The sequence below is a fragment of the Lactuca serriola genome, chromosome 3 (assembly GCF_051521515.1).
Source record: "Lactuca serriola cultivar US96UC23 chromosome 3, Lser_US96UC23_V15, whole genome shotgun sequence".
NCBI classification, from domain to species: Eukaryota; Viridiplantae; Streptophyta; class Magnoliopsida; order Asterales; family Asteraceae; genus Lactuca; species Lactuca serriola.
Genome location: NC_136410.1, coordinates 39789648 through 39802608, shown reverse-complemented (window position 1 = coordinate 39802608; position 12961 = coordinate 39789648). Strand labels below are relative to the sequence as shown.

Sequence of the window (12961 nt, the reverse complement as noted above, 5' to 3'; positions counted from 1 at the left end):
GCCTATAATCTTGCTCCAGATGCACACAATCGATTTAGGGTTCTTCTCAGAAGGCTAAAATGAACAATGACGGCCAATAAGTCCCTTTTATACGTCCCAAACCTGAACGGTTAGGGTTTTCGCTAAACAGCGCAGACTCGCCGAGTCCATATCTGGACTCGTCGAGTCCAGTCGCGAACCCGCGACCAGGTCTGCGATCCTACTCGGCGAGTCTAGGCTCCAACTCGCCGAGTCCCCTCTAAAAACACCCCAAAAACATAATTTTAACAATACCTGAGATTCCGGGCTGTTACAATACAACCCATTGATGCTCGCCATACAAAACACCTTACTTTCAGAGGGATCAATTATTGTTATGAATTTGTAATTAGATAAATTTATTTTGGGATTTTCTAATATGTGCTCTAAAGACACATATAATAAAGACACATATAAGAAATATTAATTATGAAAAATATTACCATAATTAAATTTGAAATATATTTATTTTGGAGATTATTAATGCATTTCACATTTAATTATGGTAATATTCCTTATAATTAATATATTTTATATTTAATTATAATAATATTTGTCGTTAATTAATACTTCTTTTATATATATATATATATATATATATATATATATATATATATATATATATATATATATATATATATATTTTGAACCAGCAAATACAAATATAATAATCTACTCCTAAACTAACACCTAATTCCATCTATGTCCACAACGGGACTTGAACCCTCGACCTCAAAGAGGGAGGACACCACCTGATACCGCTGGGCAAGAAGCTCATCATATCTTTAATGATTAGTAAGTCAAAGGTAAACTTTTTTTGAAATTTGGAATAGGATAACGGATTCCAAACAAGGAAACAAATAATTCTACATGTGTACGAGTTTAGCCGGTAAACTCAAGTTTACGTTTGTTAGTTCCTAAAACGCTTTGATTGCTTTAATTTAGGCATCCATCTTTTCACATTTTATCAATTTTTATGTAGTTTTAAATTTTAAATTGGTTGCTTAAGGTTGTTTCTTTTGTCCCACGGTAAGTACTCATGGGACATGTAGGCCTGGAAAGACTAAAAAAAGCTAGTAACAAATGGATTACATAATTTTATTTTCATGATTTTCAGTTTCTTAACTTTAACACATTGTTTAACGCAAAACCTTAAGAAGCAATACTATTTCTTTCCTAAATGAGTAATTTCATAATTTTATTTACTTAAAAAATATCGAAAAGGTTACATACCTTTAAGTCACGAAAGACCGACTCATGAACACGTATTTGTCATACACCAAATAATCTTTGCTTAATTATCAGATGCACTTGGTGTTCTAATCAATCATAACTCAACATAGAGGTGGTGCTTGTTATGGAACTCAATCTCAATCCAATGCATCCAATACCCGATTCTACTTGATAGACTTATAATATAGTAAAAGCTATATCTAAGTTAGGGATGTATATCTATTATGAAGAAACCTAAGCCTAAAGGTGTGATTCGGATTGCTTTTTAAACTAAAAAGTCTTTTTTTAAAAATAACTTTTTGATTTATATCTTTTTCCAAAAGAAACTTTTAAAATGTGTTTGTATGAACTTTTAAGGGTGCAAAGGGAAAAAAACCAAAAATTACTAGCCACAAATCTATGACTTCTTAAATATTTTATTTTTCTTATTTTCAGAAAATTAATTTAAAAGAACTTTTTAAGTTACCAAACAACTTTTTAAACTTTTCACTTTTTAAAAAAGCTAAAAGTCCAAAAAGTCATTTGAAAAAGGGAGTTGATTTTTTCACGGTTTCTTTTAATCCATCCACTGAAAATTTAATCTAATGACAACAATGTCCCTCATTTAAATAAAAAGATATTGCACCAGATGTCCATAAAAATCGCAGGGATTTGTTTCCAAATTACATGATGTTCGTTCCTTCTTCGACGCTTCAATCTTCAGCCGTCGTTTCTTCCTCCATGGGTGTTGCAAGATTCAAATGGAAAGGGGTATCTGATTTCACGATTCATTGTAGAAAGAAGAGATACCTTAATACTTTCATATACCTTAGTTTAACGTCGTCTCTCAGTTATGGGGTTTCGCTAATAGAAAGAAAATTGTATAGATTCATATTATGATCGTTGTTGAGACGATGTTTCTATGTGTTGACCATACCGAACTGATTCGTGCCATTTTTTATTCACAATGTTGAACCGAAACCGAACCCATAAACTTGAAATAAGGATTGGTATTGGGACCGGCTCGGGATCGGGTTTACCAGTACCAGCACCGCCTAAAACTGGTTTTACGAGCACATCTTGGTAGATCATATACTACAAACGTTTTGCCCATATAATTGCTAGCCCACATTGTAACACTAGTCAAAATAGGTCAATAACAATCACATGTGATTATACCAATCATGTAATGTGATTTTGTTAAAACTAGTAATGTAGTAAACTTACTATGTATTTCATGATAATTCTAATATAAATATGAAATTTCATACATACTTTATAGTATAAATCAAAGTATATGTCCATACGATTCCAAAAATGTAGAGAACATCGAAATCTGGCTTCGTGTGAAAAAGTTATGATAAACCGAACACCATAAAATCTTTATAACAAGAGTAATTTAAAATAGGCTTATAGTTAGCTATTTTAATCTACTATAGAGTTGTAGTACTTGGAATTACCTACGCGTGCATATAAAGAACGTCAAAAACGGAGTTCGTATGCAAAAGTTATGGCCTTCCGAAGATGTCGTTGTTAGAAACCCTAATTTGACTGAACTCACGAGGTGAGCATCAAAACTCACGACGTGAGGAGTCAAAACGCCACTTTTCGAAGCTAGAAGTCTACGGAACGATAACCCAAAAGCTCACGACGTTGGCAAGGTTTTCTCACGACGTGAGGACGCTGCAGGACACGAATCGGGGCTAGAAAACACGCGTTAAAGCTACAGGATAACTCTTACCATAACTCACGACGTGAACCTATCATTTCTCACATCATGAGGGCCAAAAATCAGCCTATAAATAGCCATTTCGACCCCAAGGCTTAGTACACCTGAATTTCTTCTCTCTCTCTCTCTCTCTCTCTCTCTCGTTTGTTGAAGCCATTTCGCTTCCCGAGCCCGGTGATCGCGAACCGCTGACTGTTTTCAGTTAGATTCTATCGAATCACGATATTAAGGTGAGTTTCACGGCCCCACTTTCTAATATTTTCGGGGGAAAACACATGCTAAATATTATATATATGTTATTATTATGTCTATATGATAGTATATATCAGTATCAACGTAGATAGTTATAATAACCGGGATATAGTTATTTCGTATTTGAAAGTATACAACTATCGTAAAGTTGTTAGCATGTTATTGTCATACTAATGTAGATCTTGAGTTATACTTAGTATTCTATATAATATATTTTGTGTGCGATATAGTTCCAGAGTTATACTCGGAAGTTCTATATGTGAATTGATAAGTATGTTGTTATTATTGGTTTTATGTCAAGATAAAACTGGATATGTTATATGTTGTTATTGTTCGTTTTATGTTAAGATAAAACTTGGTATTGTTATTGATAGTTTTATGTCATGATAAAACTAGGAACGTTATATGTTGTTATTATTGGTTTTAGGTCAAGATAAAACCTGGTTTTACTTCAAGATATAGTTGTTATACTGCCTAAAAGTTATGAGGTTAGGAGTAATGTTTAAAAGCATAGTCTAGTGACTTAGGGTTTTAGACATGAAAATGCTTTTGTTGTTAGAGCTATAGGAAGTCGTCAAAGTCTACATGAGCTACCTCATTCATCAACTAAGATTGGGGATCTTAGTGGAAGTCCTCTGACCTGTAACCGTTAATCCCGTGTGAGCGAGGAAGTCGTGTATGAATAAGATACGGGTTGACGACCCCACTCGTGGTTGATTACAACCCAAGACAAGCGAGTGACGATTCATTCCTTTTATTTTTATTCCGGCGTCGATGAAGTGCGCGATGTTGTTTCTCATGGTAAATCATGAGTGTATTGTTTCTGATGGTAAATCATGAGTGTATTGTTTCTCATGGTAAATCATGAGTGTATTGTTTTGTCAGAGGTTTTGTTGTCAAGCAGCGGTTACGGACTCATGGTAGCAAATTGTTAGAAGCATTATACTTTGTCGTTATACAAGTAGTAATGTTAAGTATAAGTTTCCCCTACTTATATCCTAGGTACTACTTGTATATTAAGTAGATAATTATACCTAACACACATACTTGTATAGAATTGAAATAGATTTATACGTAGTGGTTTTACTCGTATAGAATTGAAATAAGATTTATACGTAGCAACTCTCGTTTGTATGGAATTACAAACACTTATATTCATAGTATATGAGACTTATAGGTAAACTACTTATTTGGTAAGTAAACTTTTATACCTAGGATATATATACTAAACGTTGGAGAGTTAAAATGATACTTTCAAAACTATACTTTTGAAACTCGGAATATGTATTATTTTTATATGGAGTCAAAACCTGTGGACTCACCAACTTTATGTTGATGTATTTTAAATGCATGTGTTTTCAGGAAGTTGATAACTATGATACGAGAAATGACGTTACACTGCTCGGTGTTTCCGCCGACGGCCGGGGTGTGACACACATCGTATGTTACGGAGACATGCAATCATAAAATTTAAACTCATGTGTTCTTAAACATGCAATCATAAGCTATGTATATGTAAATTGTATTCATGTTAAACGATGTAAATGTATACACTGAAGAATGATTTTTGAACTTAAAAATTTACAAGTTCAACAATTTAAAAGCTAAATTTTGTAAAGTGTGTTATATGTATATGTAAACATGTTACACGATTTGGACTAAAATATATAAACTACAAATTTCTTACACTTTAAAGGAGTAAAACTAAAGCATCATGCATTCATCAACACCATTACTAGATTTCACGTAAAACAGATGTATGTTTCATCAACATACAAAGAAAAACTTATTTGATGAGTTGGGTTCATGGCTAGATTTTTAAGTAAAAAAGCAACAACAGTCGTCCACGACTTGGAGATTATAAAAAGCAGCAAGGAAACACGATTAAGAAATGACAACAGGAACGGATATGTATTCATCAAATAAAATGAGTTTGGTATAATTGCCGATATATAAATTTGGAAACCCTATGTATTTTTCAAAACAAAGATTGGGATTTCTCTCTTATAGGGTATAATTGTCGGTCTCTAATATTTCCGTGGAAACATCAAAACATTTATGTGGATTTATCAGCACCCTTTGAAAAAGAATGTCAAACACCCTCTAAATATGTCTATAACATCTATTACAAATCAAAATAAATACCCGGAACGCTCACACTCAAATGCCTACATGCATATATAATGTACAAATACAATATGTCCTCTACAGAATAACTAGGAATCATCATCATAATTAACTAATCAACCTTTTGCGCTTCACTTTCTTTTCTTCAAATAATTTGATAAATGAATCATTAGAGGGCATCAAAGAAACAATATGCACATAGACCTACTTTCTTTCTTTCTTTTTTTTAATAACAAAAGGTATATAGAAAATAAAAATTGTTTGTAACCTACCGTTAATTTGAACCAAAACAAGTTTATTAAAAACCAGTCCGGTTTTTAACCAATTTTTTTATATCAGTTTCAGTTAAAAAAAATGTATTAGTAATGATATGATTGCGAAAATATATCAATATATAAGACCTCGTCCGGTATTATAAGAACTTTTTTTTTGCTTATACGACCATATTTGAGTTTCATTCTTGCGAACGTACTCCCCACACGAGATACTTAACACGTTAGCTATAACACTACACGGGTCGATACGCATAACGCCTAGTATCCATCGTTTACGGCTAGGACTACTTGGGTATCTAATCTCATTCGCTCCCCTAGCTTTTGTCTCTCAGTGTCAGTGTCGGCCCAACAGAGTGCTTTCGCCGTTGGTGTTCTTTCCGATCTCTATGTATTTCACCGTTCCACCGAAAATTCCCTCTGCCCCTACTGTACTAGAGCTTGGTAGTTTCCACTGCTTGTCCAGAGTTGAGCCCTGGGATTTGACGGCGGACTTAAAAAGCCACCTACAGACGCTTTACGCCCAATCATTCCAGATAACGCTTGCATCCTCTGTATTACCGCGGCTATTGGCACAGAGTTAGCCGATGACCCGGACCTGCAACTAATTTTTTTTTTTTATTTTGATTTTACTTTCTATCGATATCATTTAAATAATGAACCATGTTATTTTAGGTTCTAAACTCATCACTGATGTTAAACCCAATATTAGATTTGCAAAAAGATTTTTATACATCTGTTTTTTTTTTTTTTTTTTGTGATTTTAGTAGTACTAACATATTTTAGTGTAGTTATTATTAATATCGAGATAAACTGAATTTTATTTACTTACCGAGACTGGATGTGCAGGGTGCACACTAAATTTTATATTTTTTTTTTTTTTGGCATGAAGTGAAATGATAAATAAGCAAAGTGATAATGTTTGATTGACATGTAGAAGTGGAATAAAATCTCTGTATGAATTTTTTATATGACATGTAAATACAATATATAATTTTAACTCTAAAAAATAAAAATTTAAACATTAAACATAACAGAAACTTATTAAAACCAATATAAGTTATACTACATTTTTTTTTTGTTATTTCCAAAATATAAAACTTTGATTAACTAAAACAATAAAAAAATCTAACAAAATTATGTATTGTATGAATAATAATGGATTATATTTTCATTCCATTCCATGATGGTATAAAAAAAACACCCCCCGCATCAGGGATGAAAATTAACAAAATTAGAGGAATAGTTCATTCAGTTCCCTTCAATTTTTGCAAAACAGTAGGTTTTTTTCATTCCAATGGAATGAACAATTCCATTCCTTCCCTAATTCCATGATACCAAACACTACCTAAATGTTAACCATTTCTCAAATATCTCATATGCCCTCTAATAAAGGATAAAATAAAGGAATCCAGGGGCTCACAAACACCAAGACAAAAGAATGAAACGTATATCTATTATGAAGAATTATTTGACTACATATGTATATAACATCTATAACTATATATACTCATTACAACTCAAAATAAACACCCAACACCACTCACAAAGTCACAATCACATCACATGACACTAAAATGCCTCACGTAATGTTCATATACAAGATGACCTCTAGAATAACATCTATATATATACACACACACACACACTCATCATAACTCAAAACATACATACTCATTACAATATATAGATTGTTAACACATAATTAAAGTTCACTATGAATCAAGCTGTGACTCTTGAGGAGTTCATCTTGTTGAAATGTGTTAATGAATGAGTCAGAGTCATTATTAGACTGTGTCAAACAGTCTGCAGATGGTTGCACATACCCATACTTAAACCCCTTAACCGAGTTGCAGAAAGTTTGAGCTGCTTTCCCATCACTTCTCTTTAAGTAGATGTTATTCAGAACAATGTGGTTGCAGGGAACTGTGTCACTGCATGCAAACTTCATTGCATTTTGACTTTTTGATGTCCCACTTATGTCCTCAAACATAATCTGACTTATCTCCACAGCCGATGTCTGTTATTAGAAGAAGAAAAAAAAAGACGATTTTACCCTCGGAAACACTTTTTGTTGTTGTGTAAAAGATGATAGAATACGTAAACACCGACCTGATTTTTACAACTTTTAGGTGAATCGCAGTAGAATTGATCGATTATTATCGGGTTTGCCACATCTACCATTTGGACATTTTGGTAACGGATGGCTCTAACATAACCAGATCCTCCCTGTCACCAAGGGCAAATAAGTAATTTTACAATGAAAAAGAAATGTTTAATGTTGTATAGTAGTATACCTGCCATGTCTTGATTCTTAGGCCATTTGTAGTGCCTATAAGAAATGCTGTGTCTAGAACTACTGCTGTGACAAAGCCTGTTGAGTTATCTTTTCCAAGGCTTCCTATACTGAAATAACATAAAATTTTGTAAAGATTATGTGGGAAAAGTAATGAGAAAAAATATATATATTTATTTAAAAAGAGAACCTGATTCCATGACCAGGCCCACAATATATCGACTCCATCTTGATATTAGAACAACCGCTGACAATTGAGATGCAATCATCACCTAAGTATCACATGTCAAACAACATGATTCAGTAACTTTAAATTAAAAAATTAAAATTAAAATGCAAAAAAAGAATTAAGAACCTGTTCCGATTTTACAGTTTTGAAGAACTACATTTGTAGATGCAGTAAGATGGATTCCATCAGTGTTTGGACTGTCTTCAGGGGAAGAGACAACAACATCAAAGATACGAACAGATTCACATCTGGAAATAGCAAAATTCATTTGTTGGCTGTTTTGGACAGTAATGCCCTTCACCTCTATATTTGAGCTCTGATCAATTGTTAATGCCTGTATCAAAATCCTTCCATTTTAAAACTACATTCATAAATTTTAAACTTTAAAGAAAAATTAAAAAAAAAAAATGGAATTGCTACCGTGGGAGCTCCTACACAAGGCTGTAGAGAATCCAAAAAAAAAAAAAAGTGTTACATATTGGTTGTTAAGTTGGAAAAAATAAGAAACAAAAAAGATAAATTTATACATTTGTCTTGTTCTTTTTGCAAGATGCAGCCCACCATTTCTTTCCTGACCCATCTATAACTCCATCTCCTTGGAAAAGGACGCCTTTGAGATTAGCAAAGTAGAGCCAAATTCTAGGGTTTTTAGGATCCCAGTTTTTGGGCTCATCTGGTGCTACAATTGTTCCATCAATCTGTATCAATATTCAACATTTGATATTACAGATTAAATTCAAAGAATTAATAAACAAAAAAGAAAGCATGTACTAGAATTACCTGAATGATTAGATTTTCAGCACAAGGTCCTTTAAATCTTGTTGCATTAACAAGATAAGTTCGATCAGGAGGAACCAAAAGCACTGCTGTTGCTGTAGAACATGCTTCCTTCCATGCATCTCCAAAGGCCTGTTATGTAACAAACATGAAAATAGAAAGAATCCCCTTAATGACTTGATCAATACACTCAAGAAAGACTATATATTCACCTTTGTGTCATCAGAAACTCCATCTCCAACAGCACCAAAGCTATCAACATTCACAAGAACCCTGACACCACGTTCATCACCTGACCATGATGGAAAGTCAGAAAACTCAATTTCATCATCTTCTGTTTTTAAACTTTTATCCTCAAGCATGTTCAAGGAGTCAGACAAATTGCTTTCTGCATACTCACAAACCAATAACAGAGACAGAGAAAGAAAAGAAATAAATACAAGAGTGGTCATGATTTATAAGTTGTGAATACTGTTTTTGGATGTGTAGAAATCAAATGAAGACATGATATTTTAATTTATATGTATAGATTAATGCTAAAATGGTCAGTTTTATGGTAATGTATCTGGCTTTGGCTTGGCTTTGAAGTACATGAAGGTGGAAGATTTACCACATGTCCAACACTTCAAGTGTAAGAATATACATTTTCTGGAAATCTTTGCTTCACTCATCAAACATTTTCTTAGTGCATAAATACTTTCCACATGTCAAAAAGACTCCATGCTATTGACCCCTCTCTGGCAGAATGTCAGTGCATAACTACTTGACACTTTTGTGATCTTCCAAATTCACCAAAACCACTCAGGAAATGATTCCATGTTGCCACATTTCTCTTCTGTAAATCATTGAACAGTCTCAAAGTAAAACTGACAACACCCATGCTCATGTAAAGATTAATTAATGCAGTTCCCACGTACGCTATCAAATATGAACCAAGAACAATCCATCATTGTGCTGTGAACTTGTAGTCCTTGATATACATCAGAAACAGTCGAAAACGTAGATGAACTCTCTTTGGGAAACCATTTGACTGTACAAGGACAATGTTCCTCTTGAAACCCACGAAATTATTGTGTCCCGTGTAACTGCGTTTCGTATAGGCATTCCGTCGAACAGCTTAAGAGCAGAATCAGTTGGTTCTGATTTCATTAAACGCTCAATGTCTCTGTTACAGGTGTAAGCCATGTCTCGTGGATTGGATCGGAAGTAAGGGTCCAAATTCCAATTGGGGGGAAAAGAAAAAAATAATAATACGTGGTTGGTGCGTTTCGGAGAAACGTAGGAGTGAAGATTGAGATAAATGGGGCCAGCAACGGAGACCAAAATTTTGTTCCCAGCATCAGCGATCGGTATGGGGCATTTGTGCTCGGTGGCGCCATAACGTCTTAACGCCGGCTACACCACCCCCAAACTCGTTTTTGGTGATCTCGGGTTGTAAACAGGACGAGATAAAACGGCTAATTTGATTGGCTAATTTGTTTAATTTGTTTTTGAACCTGTGACCGTTTAACTCAACAATATTTAGAAATAAATGTTTTTTTTACCTATTAATACATATCAATTCACACAACTCTTCTATTTTTTTATATTCTATACAATTTCAAAACTTTTCAAAAAAAATTATGGATCCTTTCAACTCATCTGATAATGACAATGACGATATATTCATCATTATGATGTACCAATATTGTACTAACAAACTACTACAATCAAACCCGGCCTCTCTACTAACTAGACATGTGATGTTAAACAGAAATTGTGAAAAATGACACGAACGTGTATATCGTGATTACTTTAAGAATAATTGTGTCTACGTTCGTTTAAGTAGAAACGTGTTTCTACGGATCGCCAGCGCCTTGGAAAACATGTATTGTTTCTTTAATTCTAATACATATTTTTAAATGCATATTTACTATATTTTTAATACATAATTTTAATCCATATTTACTATATTTTAAATATATAATTAATATATGTTTAGGTATACATTTCTCCAATTGAGATATGATGCTAGAGGTAGACGATGATTCATAATGTTGCAAAAATGTGTTGTGGCCATTTGTTTGAGGCTATGGTGGAGTTACCCGATACCATGGACGATTATATGGGAATGTCTTAAAGAAATGAAATGAAAAGTTTGTATAGATTTGTCAAAATGTGTTGTTGAAACATTCAAAGACGTATATTTGCGTAAACCTTTGTTGCATGATATGCAAGAACTGTATACGACACATGGGTTTCCCGGAATGCCTGGAAACATTGATTGCACACACCGGAAATGAAAAAGTTGTCCAATAGCATGGAAAATGCAGTATGCAAGTGATTATCATGGATCGCCTTCGTTGGTACTGGAGGCTATTTTGTTTCCCAAGATTTATGGACTTGACATGTATTTTTCGGGGTTGCGGGTTCCAACAACAACGCCAACGTTCTTGATCAATCATCAATATTCGACGATCTTTTGTCAAGAAATGCATCGGATGCTCCTTTCATAGTTAATGGAAATAAATACAAGTTTAGGTATTACCTTACGGATAGAATATATTATGTATATTCGACATTCGTGAATGCATTCTGACACCCGGTTGAACCAAAAAGTAAATTATTCAAAAGAAGACAAAGAAGGAACATGTAAGGATGTGGGACGTGTTTTTGGAGTTCTAAATTTGAAGTGACATGGTGGTTGTCGAGGCCAACAAAATAAATACCCTAAATATTACACACTAAAATAGTGTATAGTGGTAAAGGGATCGTATCCACGAAGATTGGTTCAATTTTATAACTCTATGAAAAATCTTTTTGTAAAAATACTTGTAACATGACAATAAATTAAAAATGGGGGGATTGATCTTTTGAAATACTTGAAACAAACTAGAATTAAACTATGATTTAAATCGACAATTTAACAAAAACAAGATTTGATGTAAATCAATAAGAGAAGGATGGTTGACTTAAGGTTTCCTCATTTTGACTTTTGATGAACATATCATTAGAATTCAATGGTGCAATACTTGTTTTAAATCCTTAATTTGGCTATAGTAATCCAAGAAGCTTGAGATTACCTAGACTTTTCTTAGTTGTTAAAATGGTTAGAGAAGCTCATAACAATTTCCTTAGTCAAAGTCACAATTTCCATTTAGCATGTAATTAGTGAAAGTCAACTAGCATTAACAACAAAAAAGTCACCAAATTCAAGAGGGGTCACATGCTTTCACCACCATGTTGGAGGAAATGTTTTTATGATTGTGTGAAGCCAAAACAACACAAAAATCATTTGTTGCTTGCTAATTTGAGGATCCTTTACTTAATCAAGAAATTAGCCAACTAATAACCACAAACACATTTAAACTCATGAACTAAAACATACAAGTAGTGATAAGATGTTAAAACACAAAACATTCCCATAAAGATTTAACATGTTCATGGATTCTTCAACATTCAACAAAAGTTCAAAGGATTCAACAAAAAGTCAACCAAGATTAGTTTAGCCAAGCATAACTAAACTCAAAGAAACAAAGTTAGAGAAGATTGTACCAAACATTAAGCAAGAATCAAGAGGTAAAAAGATGATGTTTTTGAGGTGTTCTTGGCCTTCAAAAGTCTTCAAAACTCCAGAGAGAATCTCCAAAAACCGGATGTCCAAGAGTATGTAAAAGATAGGCACCAACCTTCCCCATATAGCTTAAAACATGAATTCCCGGAAATGCCCCTGCAGGGGGTTACGCGACCCACGTGTTGTTGCGCGGGTGGTGCCTGACATGGGCTTCTTTGAGTTTTTGGGCCTCCAAAACATATCCCACTAGCCTAGATCGAATCCAATCACCTCCTAGCCCATTTTCTTCAAATTTTTCTTCATTTTAAGCCCAATTTGGCCTCTCCAAATCCTCCAAACTCGTCCGGTTAATAATCTACGAACGCTTGAATAAACTCCCGCATCTTGCAAATTTAAAGTTTATTTCTCTCCAAGCCTTCAAATAATCATCAAGCTCGCTCCATGCATCATCTCCACAATCACCAAGCCTAACATCCTTTTTGTCTACCAAATCCCA

The 12961-nt window shown here is 33.7% G+C and overlaps 1 protein-coding gene and 1 pseudogene across 2 annotated transcripts; both read right to left on the bottom strand.

The window, feature by feature from the left end:
* Positions 1-5752: 5752 nt before the first annotated feature.
* LOC145096530 (18S ribosomal RNA) lies at positions 5753-6269 on the bottom strand (annotated as a pseudogene).
* A 777-nt stretch (positions 6270-7046) lies between these two features.
* On the bottom strand, positions 7047-10385 carry LOC145091989 (Pectin lyase-like superfamily protein). Of its 2 annotated transcripts, XM_079029844.1 has the most exons (10): positions 9523-10385; positions 9125-9204; positions 8916-9044; positions 8663-8833; positions 8556-8576; positions 8262-8469; positions 8097-8178; positions 7908-8016; positions 7723-7839; positions 7047-7630 (listed from the first exon to the last, which is right to left on the bottom strand). In XM_079029844.1, exons 1-10 carry the CDS (start codon positions 9581-9583, stop codon positions 7316-7318), a joined length of 1293 nt encoding a protein of 430 aa, XP_078885970.1. In that variant the 5' UTR covers positions 9584-10385; the 3' UTR covers positions 7047-7315. The 2 variants fall into 2 exon arrangements, with proteins under 2 accessions (XP_078885970.1, XP_078885969.1); XM_079029843.1 differs by lacking the exon at positions 9523-10385 and having other exon boundaries at positions 9125-9495.
* Between the last annotated feature and the right edge of the window lie 2576 nt (positions 10386-12961).